Source organism: Lynx rufus, unplaced genomic scaffold (assembly GCF_022079265.1).
Source record: "Lynx rufus isolate CCGP_SWC_20201006 ecotype Redwood Valley unplaced genomic scaffold, mLynRuf1.p SCAF_43, whole genome shotgun sequence".
Lineage (NCBI taxonomy): Eukaryota > Metazoa > Chordata > Mammalia > Carnivora > Felidae > Lynx > Lynx rufus.
In genome coordinates this window covers 1,058,073-1,082,557 of record NW_025814860.1, presented here as the reverse complement: position 1 = coordinate 1,082,557, position 24,485 = coordinate 1,058,073, and the positions used below count along the sequence as shown (strand labels likewise).

The 24,485-nt window shown below is 63.6% G+C and overlaps 4 protein-coding genes across 4 annotated transcripts; all 4 read right to left on the bottom strand.

Annotated features, from left to right (window-relative positions):
• Positions 1 to 391: 391 nt before the first annotated feature.
• LOC124525532 (serine protease 29-like) lies at positions 392 to 2,476 on the bottom strand. Its single transcript, XM_047097963.1, has 6 exons — positions 2,443 to 2,476; positions 2,294 to 2,354; positions 1,932 to 2,112; positions 1,543 to 1,808; positions 889 to 1,055; positions 392 to 812 (listed from the first exon to the last, which is right to left on the bottom strand). Exons 2-6 carry the CDS (start codon positions 2,352 to 2,354, stop codon positions 648 to 650), a joined length of 840 nt encoding a protein of 279 aa, XP_046953919.1. The 5' UTR covers positions 2,443 to 2,476; the 3' UTR covers positions 392 to 647.
• A 3,045-nt stretch (positions 2,477 to 5,521) lies between these two features.
• LOC124525578 (putative serine protease 29) lies at positions 5,522 to 7,901 on the bottom strand. The gene is made up of 5 exons (XM_047098047.1): positions 7,841 to 7,901; positions 7,515 to 7,695; positions 7,120 to 7,385; positions 5,976 to 6,139; positions 5,522 to 5,888 (listed from the first exon to the last, which is right to left on the bottom strand). The coding sequence occupies exons 1-5, from the start codon at positions 7,899 to 7,901 to the stop codon at positions 5,724 to 5,726; spliced, it is 837 nt and encodes a 278-aa protein (XP_046954003.1). The 3' UTR covers positions 5,522 to 5,723.
• Positions 7,902 to 16,263: 8,362 nt separating this feature from the next.
• Positions 16,264 to 19,508, bottom strand: LOC124525471 (mastin-like). The gene is made up of 7 exons (XM_047097850.1): positions 19,271 to 19,508; positions 19,084 to 19,162; positions 18,781 to 18,986; positions 18,420 to 18,600; positions 17,914 to 18,179; positions 16,748 to 16,911; positions 16,264 to 16,651 (listed from the first exon to the last, which is right to left on the bottom strand). Exons 1-7 carry the CDS (start codon positions 19,506 to 19,508, stop codon positions 16,487 to 16,489), a joined length of 1,299 nt encoding a protein of 432 aa, XP_046953806.1. The 3' UTR covers positions 16,264 to 16,486.
• Positions 19,509 to 20,838: 1,330 nt separating this feature from the next.
• On the bottom strand, positions 20,839 to 22,862 carry LOC124525579 (mastin-like). The gene is made up of 5 exons (XM_047098048.1): positions 22,802 to 22,862; positions 22,470 to 22,650; positions 22,037 to 22,311; positions 21,276 to 21,433; positions 20,839 to 21,141 (listed from the first exon to the last, which is right to left on the bottom strand). The coding sequence occupies exons 1-5, from the start codon at positions 22,860 to 22,862 to the stop codon at positions 20,971 to 20,973; spliced, it is 846 nt and encodes a 281-aa protein (XP_046954004.1). The 3' UTR covers positions 20,839 to 20,970.
• Positions 22,863 to 24,485: the final 1,623 nt, after the last annotated feature.

Below are 24,485 nucleotides of genomic sequence, written 5' to 3'. Positions count from 1 at the left end.
GGGGAGCTAGCGAAGACCCTCACCGGAAGGTACCCAGATGGGCAAGCACGTCCCTAAAGGGGAGGGCATATTGGCATCATACCCAGGTCACTTTTGCATGGCAAGTGGTTAATTCTGAGAACAGATCTTGCCTTACGAGAGAAGTGGGATGGAGGGATGGTCGGAAGGATGGGGGGATGGAAGGAGGGACAGATGCAAGGTTGGGACCACGTGGTGGCCTCTGGTGCAGGACAGAGCTGGGGGCTGTGGCCGCAGAGTGGAGCCAACCCTGAGACCCTCACTCTCCCTTGCCAAGCGTGGCAGGACACCAGCCCCAGCGCGGCCCCCTGTACCTCGGGGCTGGCCGACACGCTCCCACGGAGGGCCCACTCCACAAAGACTGACCGCACTCTGGTCATTCCTCAAGCTCTTTAATTTGACAGACAGCACAGCGAGGCACCCTGGGCCCCAGGGACGTCCCGCCCGCCCCCTGGCATCTTCTTGCTCCTTCCCCCAGCAGTCAGGGAAGTCGCGGACACTGAGGAGGCCAGAAGCGAAGGCGGAGCCCAGGCCAGGGACGGGGGCGCAGAGGCTGAAGCAGCAGGCTCTGGGGGGAGGAAGGCGTCGCTCCTCCGGGCCCAGCCGGGCGGACGGCCAGCAGGCCCTGGTCAGAGGCCCCTCCCGATTTGCCGCGTGATCCAGGGCACGTACGTCTGGACGCGAGCGTAGACCCCGGGACGGTTTCTCACGGCACAGCTGTCGCCCCAGCTGACCACTCCCACCAAGTGCCAAGCACCCGTCGTCTTGCACACCAGAGGGCCTCCGGAGTCGCCCTGAGGAAGGAGAGACAGCGCTGAGCCCCGGCTGGCCTCCAGCGCGGGGTGGGGGCCGGGATGGGCTGGGACTCACCTGGCAGGAGTCCCGGCCCTCGGTCCCCGCACACAGCATGTCGTCCTGGATGATCTTCCTGCCCGCCAGGCGGTGCCTGGTGGCGTTGTGGTACTGCTGGTCACAGACGGCGTTCTCCACCACGATCACCGCCACCTCCTGCAGACGGTAGGGCGGAGGCAGCGACTCTGGGGGAGAGACGTGACCGGAGGCTGGAGTGTGGCCCCCGCTGTCGGCCGTGAGCCTGCGTTCCCACCCGGATCGCCACCGTGGGGACCCCAGGGTGCAGGGTTCCCATCTCCCTCTAAATTCCTAACACCCGGAAGGTGGATTCTGCCTTTAGTTGGAAGGACCACAAAGAAAATGGGGGGGGGGCGGGGGTGAGGGTTTCTGCCCGCCCCCCAATATCTTCCTCTAAGTTGGAAAAAAACTAAGAATATGAATTTCCTCATCACAGTGTTGGGTCCTGAGCTCAGTTGTGCTTCAGGGACCCTCCAGCCTCTGGGGTCGGATCTCCCGATTGGGGCGCACAAGGGGTGGGGTGGGGGAGGGTGTCGGAAGGATATTCTTTTCCAGAACCTGCAGCCGCCCACCCGCCAGGACTTCTCTGTGTGGCCAGGTCGGGAAATGCCTCGCGCGGCCCCGAACCCCTCCCAACCCCCACCCCGTACACACGGTGCACCATGACGGTGCCCCAGCCGGTCACCCAGCACTCGTCCTCTGGGGTGACTTCAAGCAGGGCCGATGGGAGCTTCACAGGCCTGACATTAGCCGTGCATTTCACAGAGTGTGACAGCTGGAGCAGGGCCACGTCCGCACCCAGATCGGCTTTGATGTAGTCGGGGTGGACGATGACTCGGGTCACATTCAGCAGCGTCCTCCCCCCGTAGAGGTACACGTCCCCGGCATGGATGCGGTAGGCCGCCGGGTCGGCGTCCTTCCTGGGGTCGCAAAGAAGCCACGGAGGCGGGTCCTTCGAGGGCGGCCCCCTCCGCCCCGCCTGGAGCCCGGATTCCCACACCTCCTGATTGGCCCAGAGCTGGACGGCAGCGAGCGGGACTCACCGGGCGATGCAGTGGGCGGCGGTCAGCACCCACTGGGGGTGGATGAGGGAGCCCCCGCAGATGTGCACCCAGGAAGCCCAGTGATACTTGTAGACTTTCAGACTGACCTGCCACGGCCACTTCCCCTGGGGGGCACTGTGGCCCCCGACGATTCCCACCAGCTCGTTTCCAGGGAGGGAAGCTGGGAAGCAACATGAGGGGGGAGGGAGGCCGGGCCTCGGGCCCGGGGCCGAGCCCCGTCCCCACCTAGCCCTCCCCCGAGGGCACGGACAGGCAGCCCCAAGGCTCACCAGTGCCTGGAACTGGAGACAAGGTTACAGGAGCCTCTGGGAAGGGAAGACCCCCGTGGGGTCAGGACTCACCTGGGCTCCCCGCGACGCAGGTCCCCGAGAAGAAGGGGGTCAGAAGCAACAGCCACAGCATCTGCAAAGAGAGAGGGCACGGAGGGACAGCTCAGGGCCGGGGGGGCCAGGGGCCTCTGCAGCCGTGTGAGAGGGGACAGCGCCCCTACCTTGCCAGGCTCCACGGGTCTCTGCTCTGGGGGCCCCCGAGGTCCTTTATCTTTTGGCCACAGGAAGTGGGCGGGCGGCTTGGGCAGTGCTCCATTTGGGGGGGTGGGGGTGGAGGATGGGGAAGAAAGGCAGCCGGGTGTCAGGCTGAGCCCGGGGGCGGCTGCCACCTGGATACGCCATCCCCGGGCCACGCCCCACCTGAGACTCGGCCGCGCTCAGCCACGCGGACTGGCCGCCGCCAGTGTCTCCAGCAGAGGAAGATCCCCGCACGCCCCAAGGCAGGCTCCTGCATCCCCGGAGGCCGGGGAGGCACCCCTCCTCACCCCAGCTCGGAGCACGGGTCCCCAGGCCTCAGGCATGTGGCGACGCAGCGGGCAGACCTTCTCCCCCAGGGCGGGCGGACTCCCAGGGCCCAGGACGCCCCCGCCCCGGCCACCGTTCCTACCTCGGGTGCTTCCAGAAGGAGGGAGGCCTTTGCTCCTCTGAGAAGGCCGCCGAGCATCAGCAGAATGTGTGCAGGGGGGTGGGGAGCCGGTTCCCCATCACACACCCGGGAGGCCAGACTCCCACCCTGGCCGCCCACCCCCGGCTGACTGCGCTTCTCACCACACGTCTGAGCACCAGAGGCCACAGAGCCCGTGGCAGGCCCGGCCCGGGGCGCTGTCCACCCACCCTGCCCCGCTTCCGGCCAGTGCAGTCACGTCTCTTCCCCCGCGTTGGCCCGGCCGTCATGGCCACGGAGGGACCCCCGCACGTGGCGCAGCACCCCCGTCCCCGGGCCTCCGCCCCATCCTGAGTGGACAAACCCGGCCTCACAGCCCCTGCTCCTCTGCCCCCCTTCCTCATCGGGAGCAAGCCGTGTCTCCCCTTCCTCAACCCTTGTCAGAGCCCCTGGCCCCTGAGCTCCAAGCTCAGAAGAGCCTCTGTGGCCAGTGGTGACGGTGATTCATGCCCCAGGAACCTGGGGGAGGTGACCAGGAAGGTGGCACACCTTGACCTGGAGCCACCTCCAAGTGGGGACAGAAGGACAGAGGTCCACGATAGCGGCCCTGAGCCGGAGGGCCCGGCCCAGCCCTGCTTGTCCAGGGCACGTGGGCACGGGGCAACGGCGTGCACACAGTGAGCCCAAGGGACCCCAGGAGGCAAGCTGGGGTGGGGAAGTCTGGGTCCGCCATCCTGGAGAGCCCCACGCTAAGCATGGCTGGATGTGAGTGAACAGGAGTCCGAGCAGCCCAGCCCCCGAGGTCAGCCACCCAGAGCCCATCAGAGAAAGCGTGGCCTCCAGCGTCTGGGCAGAGGAGAGGGAGAACGTGGGTCCCCGAGGGAAAACGGCCGGCAAGGGAGGGCTGGAAGGAGGGCGCTCTCGAGGGGACAGGACTGCCCCTCCTCACGCCCTCCTGCCTCTGGCCCATTGCCCACCCCAGGGACCCCCACCACAGCGTGAGGGGTGACCCCCGGGGCCATGAACGAGCGCCAACCATGTGGCTTTCTGCATCGGTTGTGAGGACCGGGCCCCTCATCTCCAGGAGACGGGCCTCAGCCCACCATCCCTTGGCCATCCTGGCTCCGGCGGCTAGGCGACCGGGCCGTGGGGGCAGGACACCTGGTCGCTTTGATAGGGTCGGGACCGGACCACCAAGAGAAGGCTCAGCGATGGAAGCAGAGGAAGGATGGGGGGCCGCGTGGCCAGGGGCCGCGTAACCGTCAACACCGAGGCCACAAGGTCGAGTCCAGGACCGTGGACAAGACGCCTGGTTCAGGGATATCGTGGGGTAAAGGATGTGGCTGCCCAGGCTGGTTGCAAAAGCCCTTCGTTGGGCAAAAGACCAAGCAGAGGGTCCTGGCATGGGCGCCGCATCTCAGAGGGAGCCTGGAGGGGGAAGGCCCGTCAGCGCCACGTTTCTCCCGCGGCCCCGCTGGCGGGCCGGTGCTTGGGCACAAACCGGCGGAGCAAACACGAGTGACCCGGCTTTGGCGAGACCTAGAGGCCCTCGCGCCTGTTCTGGGAGCCCTCACTGAGAGTGTCGCTTCAGGGGATCAAATCTGGCCTCACGCAGCGAAGCCCGGCGTCCCTCGTGACAAGGACCCTGCCCTTCCAGGCTGGGAAGACGGTTGCCCAGGGCCATTTTGATGGAGCCCTCGACATGCCACCAGCTATAGGAGCTTAAAACCCACTTTGACGTGGCTTCTAAAAACAAGGAAGCTTCATTTTCCTCCAACGTGAGAGTACCTTTGTTTTTAATTACAAAAATAATGTAAAAGACGCAGGCTACAAAAAATCATCAGAAAGTAGACAGCCTGGCTGACCTCCTGCTGGCAGTGGCCACCGTGGCCGCCCTCGGTCACTCCCACACACACGGGCGCCTGTCGGCCAGAGGGGCCGCCAGGATGCCCGCTGGGCAGGCGTCCCCTTCAGCCCCGCCCATCCGGAGACAAAGACATCATTTTTCACGACCCGCCACCATTGGCTGTGTGGGTCTAGGGTAACTTACGGAAACAATTCTCCGTGGACAGACATTTAGGCGGCTTCCAATTATTTGCTGTGACCACAATGACGAGTTGGCGAGTGCCAGCTCTTGTCCGGAGTCTCCCGTGACTGTGGCCCCAACCCTCCCCCCGCGCGCGCGCTGCGTGTCCCCAAGTCTATCACCGCTGGGCATCTTTATGTGGCCATGTGGCCCTCCTCGCTGCATTTCAAGTCCTTGCTGCACATCTACGCCCCTCCGGACCCCGAGGTGGAGGAAGGCAAGGTCGGTTCCCCTGTAACCCCGGGCGGTGCCCCCCCCCCCGACATTGCTGGGATGAATGAATGAGATCCCAAGGATGATTCCGCCCTCTGCAGACTCGCAAACACCCTCCTTTAGGACGGAGTGCGCTGCGGGCAGGATGGCACAGGGGATGGCCGCCCGGGGTTGGGGGAGAGTCTCGGACCCCCATCCTCCACCTGCCCGAGCCCGAGCCTTCCCACACTCCCCCGCCAGCACTCTGGGATCCCAGACAGGACGGCTGGGCCCCCCAGCTCTGCAGCCACACCCACCTCAAAGACCACTCGGCCACCAGCCTGTTTACCAAGACAGTTTAATGAGACAAGCACACCAGCCCCGTCGGGGCCTCCACCCTGCCGGTCCCCACTGGCGGGGAAGGATGGGGCCGAGGGAGGGGCAGGGGAGGGGAGGGCTGAAGCCGCAGGGAGGGGAGGGGAGTGGCGCGGAAGGCTCGCTCTGGGGAGGTGACGCGGCGGCGGAAGAAGCGCCGTCCTGCGCCGACCTGCAGCCTGGGCTCACCCGCGCCTCCGCAGCTGCTGTCGGATCCAGTCCACGTGGCTCTGGACGTTTGTGAAGACGGCGGGCAGCTCGTACATGGAGCAGCCGATGCCCCAGCTGACCACGCCCACCTGGACCCACGTGCCTTTCTTCTTGCAGACCAGGGGGCCCCCGGAGTCCCCCTGCGGGGAGAGGGGGCGGTCACGCGGCACGTCGGGGGGGGGGCGAGGCCGGGAGGAGACCCGCGGCCTGCGGCCCGAGCGCCTCACCATGCAGGGACCGCGGCCCTGAGTGCCGGCACACAGCATGTCCTCCGGGATGACCTTGCCATTGGCTCTGGTGTGCAGGAACCTCCGGTAACCTTGCTCACAGGCCCCCTCCTCTTCCAGTGGGATTTGCACCTGCTGCAGGCGGTAGGGGGGGCTCAGCGGCTCTGGGGTGGAAAGGAGGAGTCAGGAAATGGAGGCGCGGAGGCGGCTGTCCCCGCGCCCACCCCCCCCCCCCCATTGCCACAGACCAGTTGGCGCTGCCCACACCGCCAGGGCTGGGCGCAGAGAGGAGCCCCAGACTGTGGCCCGGGCCGCTTCTGCGACTCCTCCCGCTGTCACGAATGGGCTCAGATTCCATAAACACACAGTGGGTTGAAGAGTGTCCCTCAAAAACTCACGCTCACCCCGACCTTCAGAGTTTGACCTTACGTGGAAATAGTCTTTGCGGACGTAATCAAGCGGAAATGAGGTCGCACTGGATGCAGGGGGGCCCTAAGTCCAGTGGCTGGTGTCCCCACGCGAGGACAGGCAGGGGGATTTGAGCCTCAGAGAAGGCGGGTGAAGAGACCAGAGGGGGGTGGGCACAGCTGAGGATGAGCCGGAAGCAGGGGGAGGCAAGGAGGGCTCCCCTGCTAAGGCTTCTGGAAGGAACCATCCCTGCCAACAGTTCCATTTTGGACTCTGGCCCCCAGACTGTGAGAGAATACATGTCTGTCATTTGAAGTCCCCCCGTGTGCGGTCCTTTATACGGTGGCCCCGGGACACCGATACGCCAGGCACCCGGGTCCTTCGTTTTCGCGGACCCACACCTCCAACGTCATTCTGCCGTCTCAAAACCACGGGAGTCTGAGAGGAGCAGGTTTGGGTCCGGGCGCCCTGGGCCGACTGTCGCATCTGGCAGATTCTTTGACCCGTCAGGCCCGGTTCCTTCACACAAACCCAAAGTCACAGGGCCCACGTGGCCACCTGCCCACCCGCACCTGGGAGACAGGTGGCTGGAAAGGGAGTTTCCTTCTTCCCCGTGTATTCCTGACTCCTGAACCTTCCCCCCCACCCGCGGCCCAACCCAGACCCAGACGGCGGCAGGAAAGATCTGGAACTTGCCGGCTCCCCTCCGGGACCCGACCCCCCCAGGCATTCTCACCGAAGTAGAAGCCCCTGCCCCAGCCTGTCAGCCAACACTCGTCCTCCGGGCTCAAATCCAGGCTCTGCAGGGGCAGGGTGACCGGCCGAGTCCTGCTGGACATTCTCACGGGGGTGGCCAGCTTCAGCAGGGCCAGGTCAAACCCCAGAAAGGCAGCAATGTAGTCGGGGTGGACGATGACGCGGCTCACGTTCAACAGCATCCTGCCCCCGTACAGATACACGTTGCCGGCGTGAATCCGGTAGGCTGACGGGTCGGCGTCTTTCCTGGGGGAGGCGGACCCCAGGCCCCGCTTGGTCAGGGCCACGACCCGGAGGGAGCCCCAGTCTCTGCGTCGGCCCCCTTCCCCCGCCCCCCATCCAGTGTGGGGGGGTTGGGCCCGCAGCCGGACTCACCGGTCGATGCAGTGGGCGGCGGTCAGCACCCACTGGGGGTGGACGAGGGAGCCCCCGCAGATGTGCACCCAGGAGGCCCAGCGGTAAACGTAGACTCTCAGGCTGACCTGCCACGGCCACTTCCCCTGGGGGGCACTGTGACCCCCCACGATGCCCACCAACTCCCTCGCGGGGGCAGGCGCTGGGGGAACAATGGGCAGGGGTCGGGGACGCGGCTGCGCCGTCCCGCAGACCCCAGGTGACTTCTGGGCCGTCCTCACATAGGTCAGAGGGCTGGCGGGCCGGGGACCGGGGTGGGGAGGGCACTGTGCCGGGTTAGGACTCACCTGGGATTTCGGGCACAGAGGCCCCCAGGCAGGGGAGGGACAGGAACAGCAGCCACAGCATCTGTGGGGGAAGGAGGGGAGGGCCCGCGTGAGATGACCAGGGCCAGCCCCCGGGGTCTGGAAGGCCAGCCCGGAGTGTCCGACCTCAGCCTCCTCACCTGGATGGATGGTCGCACAGCCCTCCCTGGGAGTCCCTTTATCTTCCTTTGGAAGGAAGTGGGTGGGGTCTGGTCAGACACACCCCGCCACCTGAGGTGGCGGGGAAGCCCCTGCGGTGACTGGAGTTGGCCGTTGGGGCCCCATCCCCACCTCTCGCCCCCTGCATCGCCCCGCTGGGCCCGCACAGCTCCTGGGAGAGACCAACTGGGCGCCTGCCAGGCCCGCACGTCTCAACCGGGCCGTTGCACGAGTCTGGTGACATTTTTAGTTGTCAGACTACGCGGCTCTTCCGGCGCGGAGGCCCGGACCCCACGACGCCCCCCGAGGCGCAGGGCCATCAGACCTCGTGCCCCGTGTCCAGGTGGCCGCGGCCCTGGCCCAGGCTCGGCCATGCTGGTGGCCAGCCCCGGAGGCCTGGCACTCAGGTGTCCTCGGCGGGCGCAGAAGCGGCGGCCCAGCGGCCATCACAGCAGCTCAGGGCCCAGTCGGGTCACCCTCCGGAGCACAGCTCCTACCCCGGGGCCAGGAACCCCTTCTCGCTGTCCACCAAACTGCGGCTTCAGGCAGGGAGAGTGGGGATGGCGGTGGGATCACAGACAGCTGGGGACTGCGTCTCCCGAAGACAGACCCCACCGCCCGTGCCCCCCTTGCTGCCCAGCCACACCTGGGGTTCAGGTCGCCGCAGGGAGGGAGGCTAGGACATCTCTCTGGAACAGGAGTCTTACTTTCCATGGGGATTGTAGTGTGTGTGTGTGTGTGTGTGTGTGTGTGCGCGCGCGTGTGGGCCTGTATGTGTATATGTGTGTGTGTGAGCGTGTGTGTGTTAACGTGTGTGAGCATGCGTGCGTGCATGTGTGAGCGTGCGTGCATGTGAGCGCGCGTGCATGTGAGCGCGCGTGCATGTGACGCGCGCCTGCGTGCGCGAGCGTGTGCGCGTGCGCGCACGGACATACGCGCGCGCGCGTGTGTGAGCGTGCCTGCGTGCGCAAGCGTGCGTGTGTTTGTGTGCGCGCATGCGTGCAGGAGCGTACGCTGGCATACGTGTGTGTGAGCTTCTCCCTGAGGAGCGGGTCTCCCCGGGAAGCCCCGGCGGTGCTCCCCGCAGATCTTCCCGCGGGCACAGGGTCCCGTGGGGGAGGAGGCAGGCAGGGAGGCTGGACCCGCGGCTACAGGAGCCCCTGTGCCCCGACGAGAGAAGCCTCAGCGGGACACACGGGGAAAACAGGCCTGGAGGCTTGGTTCTCAGAGACCCCTGGGGCCGTGGCCACAGGAGGAGGCGGTGCGGAGCGTGCAGTGCATCAGGCTGGGGCGCAGAATGTGCCCTGAGACTCCGGACCAGACGTGCTGCCCCCCGGGAAGGCGCGGCAGCAGCCAATCAGGATAAAGGCCACGCGTGTGCCGAGAGCAAGATGCGGGAACACGGTCCGCCGGGAGCGGCCATGGGCTACGGTCACCAGACACGGGGCCTGTTGCCTCCTGGATGCCTGGGACTCCTGGACACCTGGGCACCTGGAAGCCCGGAAGCCTGGACACCTGAGACTCCTGGGCACCTGGACGCCTGGACGCCTGGGACGGCAGGAGGAGCCCCGGGTGCAGGTGAGTTGCGGGAAGGGGTGGCCTGAGCTGGTCCTGTGCAGAGGCTGTGATATTGGTCCTCACGCGATGGGAGAAGCCTAGATCCGTCTTTTATCTTTACTCTGTGCCTACCTGGAGTCAGGGCGAGGTCTGAGGACGTTGGGCATTTTCACCCAGACTGGGCTGGGGAAGTTGGCCAGCTCAGCGTCCTGGCCGGAAGGGCTCCCACAGGACCTCCGACTGGAGGAGAAAGAGAAATAAACCTGGGGCCACGCAGCAGGATGGTGGGTTGAATAGTGTTCACATCCTAACCCTGGGTACCTGTGAACGTGACCTCACTGGAAGGTGAGACTTTGCAGACGTAACTGAACTGAGGATCTTGAGGTGAGATCATCTTGGATTCAGGGTGGACCCTACATCCTGTGACCAGCGGCCGTAAAGGACAAGGGAGGGGGGAGGTTTGGGACAGGGGGCGCGGGAGAGGAGGCGCCCGGCGACAGTGGAGACAGGGCTGGAGGGTGGCGGCCACGAGCCCCAGATGCCCAGGAGGGAGCCTTCTTGCCACGCTCGGGGCAGTTCCATTTCTGGCCCCAGACCTCCAGAGAGTCACCTGCCATGTGAGCGCACTCTGAGCTGCGGCCCGGGAAAGTAGCACAGGCTCCGAGGCCAACGCCAGCGACGCTTCCTGTTTGTTCGCATTAAGTGTTTGCGGCCAGCGGGTGCGCTCCCCGCCGAAAATGAATTTCCAGCCGGAAGGGACCCTGGAACTGGGCGGGGGGCAGGGGGCTGCGGGCGAGGTGAGGCGCCCACACGTCTCCTGCCGGGAGGGACCTCGAGTTAACGGTCGACGGTTGTGGGCGTGCGTCCTGCTGGTGCCCATGAGAGGGTGGCCACCGCCTGTCTCCCTCATCCTCCCGGACCCAACGCCAGGGCACAGAGGGGCAGAGACGGCGAGGCGGGCGGCGGGAGGCGCGTTTCCCCAGCGAGCCCCTCGGAACCACGGAAGCCAGGGACACGGACGGCATCCACACGAGGAACTTTGTAAGGGGGGCTGTTCATCGTAAGCCTGATGCTCAGTGAGCACAGCCGCTCAGAAGGCCCCGGAGCGCGTGGCTCTGTGTGTGGGAAACGTCCAGAACGGGCAAATCTGCGCAGGGAGAAGGTGGATCTGAGGTTGCCGGGGCGGGGAGGGAAACAGGCGCCTGACGGCTGTGCCTGTGGAGACGTGACCACCCGCTGACCCGTGAGCTGGATCTGGGCAGCGGGAGGCTCCTCGCCCCCTCCCCTGTCTTCGGAATGTGGGTTCCACTTGCCTCGTCACTCCCAAGGGCTGCTCCGAGGACACAGCCTTGAGGTAGTGAGGTGATACTTTAAACACCTGCACAGGGTACACGGCTGAGCCCGCTGAGGGCCTCCCACGACATCAGCCTCTAAGCTCTGGCGGGCGGGTGCCGCAGCCCAGGACGCGTCTTGTAGGTAAGGCCCGTTTGCTTGTTGACCCCGCCACCCGCCCGGCTGGAGTGGCCTGCCTCCTTCTTCAGTCTCTCCCTGCCCTCTGCACGTGGGGGCCAGTTTCAGGTGACCCCCGGGTGCTCCCAAGGAGCCCGCGCACCCGCAGAGATGGTTATTACCGCTGGCGAGATTCCCCCTTATCGGATGGACAGAGTCCCCCTTGGCCCAAGTTTGGTAAGAGTTTTATCACGAAGGGTGGTTGAATTTCTCAACCAAGAGAATCATATGCGTTTTCCTTATCTGTAGCGTTGACAAGGCCGTTCATCTATCTCTACTCGGTTAAACCATCCTGGTTCAGATGCTCATCAGTTTTACTGCAGTTTTTAAAATACACCGTTGGCATCAGATGATAATGTTCTATTTTGGATTTTGAATCGATGTTCCTAATTGAACTTGGCCCGGAAATCTCCTTTATTCTATGTACCCAGCTCTGTTCTTTCCTCCTTCTTCTGTTCTTTCCTCCTTCTTCTATTCCCTGGAAGGGTGTGTTCAGTGGGGACCATCTGGTCCTACAAGATTTAGTGTCATTCTCTCGAGAAACCACGCAAGGCTGGTGTTTTAATTTGTACTTTGTGTCTGGGTCGATTTTCAACTGCCCACGTGAAACGCTTCAACGATTACAGTTCTGTTCAGACTCTCTCTCTCTCTCTTTTTTTAGTTTTTGTTTATTTTTACGAGAGAGAGAGAGCAGGGGAGGAACAGAGAGAGAGGGAGACACAGAATTCAAAGCAGGCTCCAGGTTCTGAGCTGTTGGCACAGAGCCTGATGCAGGGCTCGAACCCACGAACTGTGAGATCATGACCGGAGCTGAAGTCAGACGCTTAAGGGACTGAGCCCCCCCCCCCCAGAAGCCCCTCTTACTTTGAATCACTCTTTACTGTGTTCTTTTAGTTACATTGTCTTTGATTATATCATTTATGTTTTCTTTGGGCTACATCAGCTGTTTTCCTTCCGCAGTGAACGTGGCATTCTGCATTGTCCCATTTTCCCCAAACCCGGGGCTGGCCCGCTCTTGTCCCGCAGACACGCTCCGCGTCTATCCCCGCGACATCGGCAGGCGGCATTTTCCTCTTGTTGGTCCTGAACAGCTTGTGCTCTCCGTTCGGACATTTCTTTGACCCGAGAGCTCTTTGGAAGTGTATTTTGAAATTTCCAATTGTGTCTGTCCCTTGATATAAGGACAAACACGTCTAAGATGACAACCCGGTCCGGTCCTGTTTTCTAACATAAGGTGAGCGAAATGAGCTCAGAGAGCAGAACCCAAGCTCGGCGTTTCCCGAGGGCGCCGATGGAGGCCCGGGGCCCTCCCCGGCCCAGCACCCCAGGGACACGCACGTGCGGAGGGCAGTCCTGGGAGGCCCCTGGGGCAGGGACACCAGCCTCCTGTCCCCGGCCCTGTCCTGAAGCCAGGGGGAGCACCTGAAGGCATTGGGGGGTGCCCCCCCGGACAGGCGGCTCGGCCCTCCTGCTGCTGGGCAGCCCGTTCTGCACGAAGCCCCAGGTGTCCGCCAGGCTGACGCTGGCGACCACAGGCACTTGCCAGTCACGGCTGTGAACCTGGTGGAGGCGCCCGGGGCTCCAGGAGGAGGGACAGTGCGGGCTACGGAGCGGGCAGGGGGGGAGATGCGGCCGAGGGGCCCAAAGGCAGCTGGGCTGCGGGCAGTGACGGTCACAGTAGAGTCCCGCACAGGCCCGGGGTCACAGGCCGGCACCTCGATGCCCAGGGCAGAGGGCCGGGTGACAGGACAGTAGTAAGCAGACAGTGCTGGTGGCCTTCCCCACGCCCCTGTCAGCCTCTTGGCCCCGCCCCAGGTCCCGGGTGGGCTCAGGCACCCATCCCACGCTGCGGTGCCAAACCCCCCCGCACCCCCTGGCAGGCAGCCCGAGAGGGGTCACACTCCAGGATCGTCCTCACAAGTCAGGGTGGGGACCAGGGAGGCGTAGTCACATGCACCTGACAAAGCTCTCGGGGTGAATTTGAGATGGCGTTCGGGTGAAAAGACATCCACAAATAGGCTCCACCGAAATTCCTAGATTTCTTTCTCAGCACCTACTTTCCTTCAACCCACGTGCCTCACGGATGCTGCCTCAAGCTGACGCCCCAGGTGCGCACCTGCCGGTGACCCGGACTGGTCCCTGCCCTCCTGCGGTTGCCTGAGGGGAGCCTTCCTTACCGTGTCCACCAAGGGACACCCTTCCTGTCCTTGGAGAGCCAGTCAAGCATCTCCTCCTTGGAGCACTTCCCCCAACACCTGCGGAAGGCTTGCTCAGGTTCTCCTTAGCATGGCCACCATATCTTCCTCTGGGGTGTCACTTATATGCAGCACCTTGTACTCATTATTTGCTTAAAAGGTGGTCTCCTGCCAGACTCAAAGACTGAGGAAGGCAGGTGTCATGTTCTATTCATACCTGGATCTTCCATATCCAGTCCAGGATCTGCCATACAGCGTTCCAGGATGGATAAGTGAGTGGGTGGGTGGATGGGCAGATAGATGGATGGATGGATGGATGGATGGATGAGTGGATGGATGGATGCATGGATGAGTGGGTGGATGGATGAGTGGGTGGATAGATGGATGGATGGATGCATGGATGGATGGATGGATGGATGAGTGGATGGATGGATGGATGGATGGATGGATGGATGAGTGGATGGATGGATGCATGGATGGATGGATGGATGGGTGGATGGATGGATGGATGGATGAGTGGATGGATGGATGGATGGATGGATGGATGGATGGATGGATGAGTGGATGGATGGATGCATGGATGAGTGGGTGGATGGATGAGTGGGTGGATAGATGGATGGATGGATGCATGGATGAGTGGGTGGATGGATGGATGAGTGGATGGATGGATGGATGGATGGATGGATGAGTGGATGGATGGATGCATGGATGGATGGATGGATGGATGAGTGGATGGATGAGTGGATGGATGGATGGATGAGTGGATGGATGGATGGATGGATGGATGGATGAGTGGATGGATGGATGCATGGATGGATGGATGGATGGATGAGTGGATGGATGAGTGGATGGATGGATGGATGAGTGGATGGATGGATGGATGGATGGATGAGTGGATGGGTGGATGCATGGATGGATGGATGGATGGATGAGTGGATGGATGAGTGGATGGATGGATGGATGAGTGGATGGATGGATGGATGGATGGATGGATGAGTGGATGGATGGATGCATGGATGAGTGGGTGGATGGATGAGTGGGTGGATAGATGGATGGATGGATGCATGGATGGATGGATGGATGGATGGATGAGTGGATGGATGGATGGATGGATGAGTGGATGGATGGATGCATGGATGGATGGATGGATGGATGAGTGGATGGATGAGTGGATGGATGGATGGATGGATGAGTGGATGGATGGATGGATGGATGGATGGATGAGTGGATGGATGGATGCATGGATGCGTGGGTGGATGGATGAGTGGGTGGATAGATGGATGGATGGATGCATGCATGGATGGATGGATGGATGGATGAGTGGATGGATGGATGGATGGATGAGTGGGTGGATGGATGGATGGATGGATGAGTGGGTGGATGGATGGTTGGATGGATGGATGAGTGGGTGGATGGATGGGCGGATGGATGGATGCATGGATGAGTGGGTGGATGGATGGATGGATGGATGCATGGATAGATGGATGGATGTATGAGTGGGTGGGTGGATGAGTGGGTGGATTGATGAGTGGATGCAAGGATGAGTGGATGGAAGGATGGATGAATGGATGAGTGGATAGATGAGTGGATGGATGAGAGGATGGAAAGATGGATGAGTGGATGGATGGATGAATGGATGGGTGGTGAGTGTATGGATGAATGAATGGATGAGTGGATGGATGGATGGATGAGTGGATAGATGAGTGGATGGATGGATGAGTGCGTGGATGGATAGATGTGTGGATGGATGGATGAGTGGGTAGGTGGATGGATGATAGATGGTTGGAATTTTGAGATGAGGCTGGCCTTCTAGCAGAGGGTGGGCTGAGAACAGCGGCCCAAGAGTGGAGTATCGCTGAGAACATCCTCCCTCCCTCTTGCCAGTCCATCCATCCTTCTACCCCCACTACCCCCACCACCCCACCACTTTTTGGCATGGAGCGACAACCTCTCCAACCCAAGCCCCAGAGCAGATGGAGCCATCAGGAAGTCCCAGGGCCCCTGGGCCACCCCAACCGTACCCACACCCAAGAAATCATTGGTCACGTTCTGTCTTGCTTTGCTAACAGTTTAACGAAACAAAACTGAGACTTGGCCCCGGACCCTTCTGTTCCTAACCACACCCTCGCTCAGAGAAGTTTCCATTTCTCTTCTTCTTAGTGTAAGGGAGGAAGGAGCAGCCCCCACCAGGGTGGAAGGGACTGAGGACCCTGTGGGGGCGGGGGGAGCAGAGGAGTCAGATGTTGGAAGGAGGACAGAGCAGAGAGACTGGGACAGGGAAGGAGCTGTACTCTCAGGAGCTGGGCAGGAACCCAGCCAGAGAGGTGAGCTGTCGTCCCGCCTCCACCTCTGGGTCCTGTTGGCCACAGTCAACTTTCTGAAATTCGAACAGCACTGATCAGTGGAACTTTCCACAACAATGGACTGTGTCTCTGTGCCCACTATGACGTAGTGAGACTGAGGATGTGAGTTTTCACGTAATTCACGCTTAGTGATGCGTACGGGGCCCCACATGGCCGGCGGGCTCCCGGGCCCCACACTGGCAGACAGGGCGCAGGGCGTCCTGCAGGAGCTGGAGTGAATCCCCACTGTTGTAGGGAAGGACAGATGCCGGCGTAGGACCACCTCTCACTTTTCTTGGTGTCTGGCCCCCAGGGGAGGCTGGGTTCGATGGTGCAGTTAGGGAACATGAGGTAATGCAGGGGAAGGAGTGCCGGGAGGGGACATTGGTCTCATCCCTGAGGATTGGGGGGACGAGGCTGGGGAGGGAGGCCGAGCCGCAGGAGGGGTCTAGAATGTGGCCTCCTGGAAACAGACCCCACCCAGGGCAGGGCAGTAACCACGGGGCCTCCCCGGCTCAGCCACTCGCCCTGCCAGCAGATACAATTGGTCCAGGTTGTTCCTGAAGCTTTCAGAGCCTTGGGACCTCCACCAGGAAGTACCCCCTCCCCACCGCGGTCAAGTACATGCAGAAATCCTGGAGGCTGCTTTGCACACAGTTTAATAGGACAGCAGACGGCGGGGAGGAGGGAGGTCCCTGACGCTTCTTACCCAACGTGCCCGCTGTCAAGGAGACACCAGCTTCCCAGCCCCTCCTCTGCCTCGGGCCCCAAAGTCAGAGAAGGACAGGGCACCGCGGGGACAGGGCACCTGGGAGACGGTGGTGCCGAATGGGGGAGGGGCCTGGCTCCTCGGCCACACAGGCCCATCAAGGCCGCAGGGGGACGTGCTGGTAGATCCAGGATGAGTAGGTCATCACGCGGGTGTAGACCGCAGGGTAGTCGATGTGCCCGGAGGCCATGCCCCAGCTCAGCACTCCCACTTGGATCCACATGTCCAGCCAGGAACAGACCAGGGGGCCCCCCGCATCGCCCTGTAAGGGGGACTCACAGGTCAGTCGGCCACAGGGCACCCCACTGCAACACCCAGAAGCCCTGAAACGGAGGGCGGGGGCGGGCCCGAGTCTCACCTGGCGGGAGCCCCTTCCCCTCCTCCCTGCACACAGCATGTCCTTCTTGATGACACCGCCGTGGCCTCCAGCAGGTGACCCCTGGTGGTAGATCTTCTCGCAGACCTGCTTCTCCACGATGGGGACCTCCGCCTCCTGCAGGCGGCGGGCTGGGGATGGCAGGGCTGCGGGAGGGGCTGGGTGAGAGAGGGCGGCTCCAGGGGCTCACGCCCCTCCCCCCGGGGCGCCAGGTCACGCTCCCCTGGGTCCCTCCTCTCGGAGTCACCCGTCACACCATCTCTTGGATGGAAAAAAGGACGGGAATCATGGCCAATTCTTTGTCGTGTATCCAAAAGCCGCTCCATGAAATCAGAGGCCAGGCTTGGGTACACGAGAGAAAGGCCATGCGGAAACCAACGCGCCACACTGAGGTCCCTGTCCCGACTGGCGGTCACACGGTGGGGGTTTTGAAGACTTTGCTACTTTACTCACAACCAAGAGGCCAAGCCTCGACATTCTGGCGCGTCAACAGAGCGGGGCCATGCCCAGGGCTGGGGGCCCAGAAAGTTCACTCACAGCCAGACCCCAGAAAGAGCTGGGACGGGTTTTGAGGGATCTTTGGGGTCCGGGAGCCACGCGGTTCCCTGCCGTGTTTGGTGGTCGCCGAGCGGGGTGGTGCCGGAGGAAGCCACACCCTCACTCTCAGCCTGCGGGTCCCCCCCAACCCCCGCAGCCAGCCAGTGACACGAGCCAGGGTGGGGAGGGAGCCCCTCCCAGGACCATCATGTGAGCCTGAGCCCGGGGCCTCCTTCACCCCGGCCTCAGTTTCCCCGTCTTAACCTCCCGTGTGCAAACAGCCTGGGTAAACGGGCAGGGAGGGAAGCAAGGGAAGGTGGTCTCCCGGGGAAGCACAGCAGTGAACCCCTCCCAGCAGGACGAGTCCCGAGTCCCTGGGTTCCCAGCTGCAGGAGCAGTGACCCCTCGCTCGTAGGCTGTTGTCCAAGTTTAAACAAGGACGTTCTCAGATGCCTCCTGAGGCCGGGCCGGGGGTGGGTGGCCAGTAGTCCGGCCGGCCCATCTGTGATGGGCATGTTCCCCCACCGACCGAGGCCATGGGCTGTGCGGTCCCCACCGCACCCCTGTGTCCTCTGCCTTGTCCCTCCTCTGGGCCCCCCCCCCGGTCTTACCGTGGGCCCCAAAGGTGCCCCAGCCGGTCACCCAGCACTTTGTTCCGGGGCTGAGCACCAGTGAGTCAGGAGCAAGGCTGACGGGGTTCACGTGCTGGGAAAGCATCACGGGCGCCTCCAGTCTCAGCAGGGCGATGTCCGCGCCCCCCCAGGCAGACAGGCTCACGTTGAACTTGGGGTGGTGGATGATCTCGGCCACCTTGTGCAGCTGGTCGTGGTCATAGAGTCTCAGCTGCCCCATTTGGACCCTGTATTTCTGTGGCTCCCTGGGAGAGAGACCAGGAGCTTCTCCAGGAAGCCGGGTGGGGGCGGGCACCTGGTCACCCCCCCCCCCCAGCAGGACTGTCTCCAGGGGCTCAGAGCCTGAAGGCTCCCCCTGACGCCCCCAGAGCCACCCAGACCCGGAGTCTCCTGGCCCAGGACACTGTCCCCTCACACCGCCCCGGCCCTCTGCCTGCTCCCCTCCCGCCCCCTCCCCTGCCAAGGGGGCGGCCAGAGTCACCCACAGTCCAATGCAGTGGGCCGCGGTCAGCACCCACTGGGGGTGGACGAGGGAGCCGCCACATTCGTGCTGCCACCGGTCACACTCTTCGTTGAAGACCCTCAGGCTGACCTGCCATGGCCACTTCCCGGCAGGGATGTCATGGTCCCCGTCGGTGCCCTCCAGCTCGGGCCCCAGGCCAGGCCCTGGGGAAGCGCAGTGGGGAGCCGTCAGGGACCCAGAGGCCGCCGCCTGGGGCTAAGCACAGCCTCCCACGCTTAGCGTCTCCCAAGGGTCACCACCCTGTCCCACTCCAGGTCAGTGCAGGCCCGAGGTCACCGATGGGTTTCAGGACGACGGGAGCACTGCATGGGGTAGGCACTCACCAGGGGTCACGGGCACAGAGCCCCCCAGGCAGGGGAGGGTCACGAACAGCAGCCACAGCATCTGTGGGGGGAGAGGGGGCGGCTGGAGTCGGGACACCAGGGCCAGGTCCCCCGCGTCTGGGATGGAGAGGGCAGGGGTCTGGTCTATGTCCTCACCCTTCTGGGTCCTCTCCCTTCTGCCCCTGGGGCCTCGGAGCCCCTTTATCCTGCAAGCCCAGGAAGTGGGTGGGCCAAGAGCGGGGAACCTGGGGGCAAGGCCCCCCCCACTAGTGGTCAGGGCATCAGCACCTTCAGAGAACCCACTGTTGCTGGCCCAGGGCCAGGCGCTGGGAACCCAGCAGCCAGAGTGGACACAGGCCCATCCGGGGGTGAATCGGGCCTCCTGGGGTGATAGTAGGTGCCCAGGGTCAGGAAAGGCCCGTCCTGGGGGTGCAGATCCGAAGGGTAAGGGTGGAGCCTCGTTCTGCAGGCCCAGGCCCTGGGTCCACACCTGCTCTCTGACCCCTCGCGGGACCACCAGCTCCCCAGGCAGCCCCACAGGAGGTCCCGTAACCTGGCCCCAGCCGGCGAGGGCCATGGGTGCAGCGACCTCCGTGGGGACCCGGCACGACCTGCGTGGGGGCCTCCTCCCTCTTCCCAGGACTGGACACACGCTGGGCCAGCACAGGACAAGGCTCCCCAGTCTCAGCACCGGGGTCTGGCGGAGGTTTGCGGGACGAGGGTGCCATGGCTGGGGGGGGTCCAGTCATCTGGAGCCCGGTGGGTCCCTGCTGGGCCCTGAAACCTGGGCTGAGGGGGCAGGGTGGGACGCTTGGGCATGAGGGGCTGCCCCCCGACCCCGTCACCACAGCCGACCTCTCACCCGCGCCCTCGTCCGCCCTCAGCCTCCCTGCTGCCGGCACAGCTGGGTCCCTGCCATGGTTCCACCCGGTCACGTGGCCGAACCACGATGAGGGGATGGGGAAGCACCCGCCGACCCCTAAGAAGGGACCCCCGAACTCAGGAGGGGCTGGACGCTGGGCCCCCATCTGATGGATGATCCCAGAATGGTCCTACTACACGCCCGGTGGCTGTCCCTTTTAAGACCCCCGCGTCCCCAGTGCAGGGAGGGGTGCCCGGGAGACCCCAATTCGTTTATGGACACCGATGTCTGGGTGGCTTCTCCAGGCACTCGTGTCCTGGTTCGTCAGCTACAAATTAGTCAGAAAATGAAAGCTCTGAGCTCTTTAAAAATTTTTCAGTTCCATGTTTATTTGGTGTTTTGTGTTTGTTTGTTTTTTAAGGCAGCTGGGTTTGGCGGGGAGGGACAGAGCTGAGGTTTCTGGAGCAGAGCAGTGCAGGACAGGACGGGGCGCAGCCTGGGGGGCCCCTGATGCGGGCACTTCCTTGCTGTAGGTCCGAGCATTCAGGCCCCTGACGGACAGGTGTGTGGGGCGGGGAACAGCTGTCCCGTCACCATCACGGCCAGAAAATCCAGAGGCGCCAAAGGAGACCCCCGTTTTCCTGGTGAAGCTGTCCTCGCAGGGCAACCTGGGGGCCTGATGTCATCCCCGCAGGGAGGACCTTAGGGGACCGAGGCCTTCGGGACACATTATCAGAATGAGAGAAAGAGACCTTTTGATCTGTCAGATGGCACATCGAAAATCCAGGAAAGAATCTGGTGCCAGAAAGGGAGGAAATGGTCTGTAGAACGGGCCCGACACCGTCCAGGAGTGCAGGGCGTTCTGAAGGAGCAGAGGGGCGGAGGAGGACCCCCCAGGGCCTCCCGCTGTATCCCGAGCCTCGTGCCAGCGGAGGGAGCGAGGAGGGAGGAAGAGAGATCTAGGACCGAAGCCCCCCGGCACCGAGAGCAGCACATCGTCCCCTGACATTCTTTCGGGGCCCCCGGGGGCCACCCCTCTCCTCTCTGCCCGGCCCGCAGATGCCAGCGCCAGGGACCCCAACAGGCAGGCCTGGCCAGCGCCCGCCCCCCCCCCCCCCCCCCGGCAGCAGACGCACCACAGTCAAGCACAGACGCGGCCTTGGGCGGTTCTCCCAGAGCGTTTAATGAGACTCCAATCGCAAGCGGTCCCCTGTGATTCCTGGGCTTTTTCCCACGCTGGACTCCCCTCGAGGAGCCGCTCCCCTGCTCCCCCCAACCCCGCAGGGAAACGTGGTGCCGAGACAAGGGACTTCGGGGGTCTGTCCCTTCTAGGGTGCGGGGGACAGAGGGACGTGCCGGCAGATCCAGGGCACGTAGCTCGTCACTCGCGTGTACACCCCGGGGAAGTCGCGATGACCGCACAGGTGGCCCCAGCTCACGATCCCCACCTGGAACCAGGTGCAGTTCCAGCGGCACACCAGGGGGCCCCCGGAGTCCAGCTGCGGGGAGAGAAGGCCCTCAGCCCGGGCTCCCCGCGTCCCCACGGCCCAGGGACCGGCGGGAAGGGGACAGAGGAAGAGGCCCTGGGCGGGAAGGGGACAGAGGAAGAGGCCAGGGCAGCCGGGAGCCTCACCTGGCAGGAGTCCCGGCCCTCACTCCCCGCACATAGCATGTCGGCCTTGATGACCTGATCGCTGCTGTCCGAAGAGTTCTGATAGTGGCGGTTACACTCCTTGTTCCCCACCACGGGGATCTCCACCTCCTGCAGGTGGTAGGGGGGGGGCAGAGGCGCTGCGGGGAGGCGCCGCGTCAGAACCGGGCTCGCCTTCTTCCCGGCCGCTGTGTGCTGGGCCGCCCCCCACTGCCAGGCCTGACCCCGGGGCCCAGCACCAGCCCCCGCGGGTACAGCCCACGTCCTCTGTGCCCAGGCATCTGTCCAGATGCCCACGCGGCTCCAGGACGCAGGACTCCCTCGCCGGAGTCTGGGCCCCCGAGCCCGAGGACAGGCCCCAGGAGAGCCCTCCAGTGTCGGCGGGACTCACAGCTCCTGCGGGGAAACTCCGCCTCAGCGACAGAGGAGCCCCGCACCTTGTGGCTCGCCCAAACTCAGCGAGCCTGAGTTCGTCCCCCGTGACGTGACCAGCCTCGTGCGCCCTCCGACTGTGGTGGCCAGAGTCCAGCTCGGATACGGCAGGGGCCGGGGTCAAACACGGAACCGCCTGCCCCGGGGCGAGCGTCCAGTTCCTGACGTCTGTTCCAGAAACTTCCTGCCCAGAACCCCGGCATCCGCCTGACCCTGGGGATCCCAAAAGGCCCGTGCAGTGAGCCACTCTCTTTAAAGGCCCAGCCACCCCATCCCCCCATCCTTCCCCAGCTAGTCTCCCCAATACCTACAGTTGTCCGCAATGTCACCCCAGCCGGTCACCCAGCACATCTTCCTTGAGGGGACCCGTAGGGAGGCAGGCGGGAGGGAGACCAGGTTGACATGCTCAGAGAGCATCACGGGCACCTCCAGTCTCAGCAGGGCGATGTCCGCGCCCCCCCAGGCGGACAGGCTCGCGTTGAACTTGGGGTGGCGGATGATCTCGGCCACCTTGTGCAGCTGGTCGTGGTCATAGAGTCTCAGCTGCCCGACTTGGACCCTGAAGGCACAAGCCTCCAAGTCCTCCCTGGGGGAGAAGGGGCCCAGGGCTTCTCAGGGGGGGCAGGGGGCATGCAGAGCTGGGAGGGAGACCCCAGGAAGCCCGCCCAAAGCAGCAGGACCCTGCACATGGCACACCCCCACCCAGCTTGCACCCAGCCACGGGGATGGTGACGCACGACTCACGGCTCAACGCAGTGGGCAGCAGTCAGCACCCACTGGGGGTGGATGAGGGAGCCCCCGCACTCGTGCTGCCACAGGCCAAGCCCCATGTTGTAGAACCTCAGGCTGACCTGCCACGGATACCTCCAGCCTGAGACATCGCAGCCCCCCACGATGCCCACCGACTCTCGTCCTGGGCTGGGGGCTGCGGAACAAGTTGAGGGGCTGTCAGGGGCCCAGACAATGACCTCAGAGTTCAGGAAGGGACAAGGGAAGCTTTTCCCAAAGGGACAGTCCCCACAACCCCTGGGCTACTTCTGGGAGCCCTGAGCACATTGGAGGGGATCCGGACTCACCAGGGGTCACGGGCACAGAGCCCCCCGGGAAGGGGAGAGTCAGAAACAGTAGCCACAGCATCTGCAGGGGACCCGAGGGGAAGAGCTCAGATGCAGCTTTCTCCACGGCGGCCCCTTCCCTGGGCGTCCCTCCCTGGCCCCCATTTATCCTAACAACACAGGAAGTGACCAGAGTGGGTCAGCCCTCCCCCGGGGGGGGGGACACTCTGTGGCCAAACAGGGCACAGCCTTGCCACCTTCTGCCAGCCAGGCAGAGCAGGAGGGGGAGGAAACCCCCTGGGCCACACCGTGGGGGCAGGTCCCATCGTGAAGGACACAGTGGCGAATGTGGTGTCTGGAGAGAGGGAGACCTTCCGTGAAGAGACGGCCCGTCCCGGCTGCTGTCTCAGGAAGGTGATTTGAGGCTGAGACAGAGGTGAACTTGAAGCCATCTGCCCTCAGCCTCGGTGTCACCTCTTAGCTGCCACCTTCTAGGAGAGCCTGAGGTTTAGAGACGGTTCTGCTAACGGTGTGTGGGGACAGGTGTGTGCGTCTGACAGGAGACTCAGGAGGGACAGAGATGTTCCTCCGGTTCCCCACAGAGGGGAGGGCTCCGTGGGTTCCACCGGAGAGGGCCCCTGTTACGGCCTGAGCTGTGTCCCCTGCAATTCACATGTCGAAGGGCCGGTCCCCAGCACCGCGGGACGTGACTATACCTGGAGACGGGGTCTTTACACAGGCGATTTAGGTAAATCGGGGCCACGTGGGTAGGCCCTAATCCACTCTGGCTGAGTCCTTGTAAGAGGCAATGGGGATACAGACAGGCACAGAGGGACACGGTGAGGGGCCCAGGAGAGGGCCTCAGAGGAGCCGGCCCTGCCCCGCCTGGATCCCGGTCCTCCAGCCCCCAGGAGGGAGAAAAAAACACATGAGGCTGCCCCACTAGTGGGCGTGGGGGGCTTTGCTCTGAGCTGTGCCGCTGGGCCGGGACATCTCAGGACCAGTTCGGTCGTGCTCCTGTGGGGATCCCTTCGCTCTATCTACGATTCACAGACAGTGCCCCAGCCGGGCTTGTACTTCCTGACAACTCGGTCTCTCTTCCGTGGAGTGTCTGGGCCTCCCTGCTCACCCAGGCAAGGGGAAGTGAGGGGGCGTCGGGGCCCGGGTCCCCAGGCCACCGGGAACCTTGTGTTGGAGACCCTCCGGGAGGCCCGCGCTCCGCTGACCTCAGCCACTCCCCGAGGCCCCCGAGTCGATGAAGCAGTGACCCCGGGCCCCGGGCCCAGCCCAGGCTGCATCACAGCTGAGCTACAGAGACGGGGAGGTGCTGGGAGGCCCACGCAGCCCCGAAGAAGGGGTGAGGAACCCCAGTCCCAACCTCAGGGCAGGAGACGGAGGCCTGGTCCTTTTCTGCTCAGGCTGACTGCAGACAGGCAGGGCCGGAGCATGGTGTGGGGCACCGGGGAGCCCCGGGGCAGGTCAGGGAGGGCCCGGGGGCGACGCGCCCACTCTCGTCATCTGTCGGGCCCTGGCTCTCGGCTCCCTTCAGCAGGGCCGCCCAGAAGAGGCAGGAGACCCCAGAAAAGGCCTTGGGCCTAGAGCCTGCAGGTGCCCAGGGGGACCAGCCACAGGTGCGGCCGGACACAAAGCCTAGAAACGCAAGCAGGGTCTTCCCTGCGGATGAAGGTGTCTTCTGAGGAGACCC

Excerpts from the sequence above, each read along its gene's own strand:
- LOC124525532 (XM_047097963.1), bottom strand. The coding sequence starts at position 2,354 with ATGCTGTGGCTGTTGCTTCTGACCCCCTTCTTCTCGGGGACCTGCGTC. Across the intron at positions 2,113-2,293 it reads CTGCGTCGCGGGGAGCCCAG|CTTCCCTCCCTGGAAACGAG; the intron begins GTGAGTCCTGAC and ends GTTGCTTCCCAG. Across the intron at positions 813-888 it reads AGGGCCGGGACTCCTGCCAG|GGCGACTCCGGAGGCCCTCT; the intron begins GTGAGTCCCAGC and ends CTCCTTCCTCAG.
- LOC124525579 (XM_047098048.1), bottom strand. The coding sequence starts at position 22,862 with ATGCTGTGGCTACTGTTTCTGACTCTCCCCTTCCCGGGGGGCTCTGTG. Across the intron at positions 22,651-22,801 it reads CTCTGTGCCCGTGACCCCTG|CCCCCAGCCCAGGACGAGAG; the intron begins GTGAGTCCGGAT and ends CTTGTTCCGCAG. Across the intron at positions 21,434-22,036 it reads GGGTGACATTGCGGACAACT|CGCCTCTGCCCCCCCCCTAC; the intron begins GTAGGTATTGGG and ends GCCTCCCCGCAG.
- LOC124525471 (XM_047097850.1), bottom strand. The coding sequence starts at position 19,508 with ATGGCACCCTCGTCCCGCAAACCTCCGCCAGACCCCGGTGCTGAGACT. Across the intron at positions 19,163-19,270 it reads CGCGAGGGGTCAGAGAGCAG|GAGGCCCGATTCACCCCCGG; the intron begins GTGTGGACCCAG and ends CTATCACCCCAG. Across the intron at positions 18,180-18,419 it reads GCGGCCCACTGCATTGGACT|GGAGCCACAGAAATACAGGG; the intron begins GTGGGTGACTCT and ends TCTCTCTCCCAG.
- LOC124525578 (XM_047098047.1), bottom strand. The coding sequence starts at position 7,901 with ATGCTGTGGCTGCTGTTCCTGTCCCTCCCCTGCCTGGGGGCCTCTGTG. Across the intron at positions 7,696-7,840 it reads CTCTGTGCCCGAAATCCCAG|CGCCTGCCCCCGCGAGGGAG; the intron begins GTGAGTCCTAAC and ends TTGTTCCCCCAG. Across the intron at positions 6,140-7,119 it reads GGGCAGGGGCTTCTACTTCG|AGCCGCTGAGCCCCCCCTAC; the intron begins GTGAGAATGCCT and ends TTTCCACCCCAG.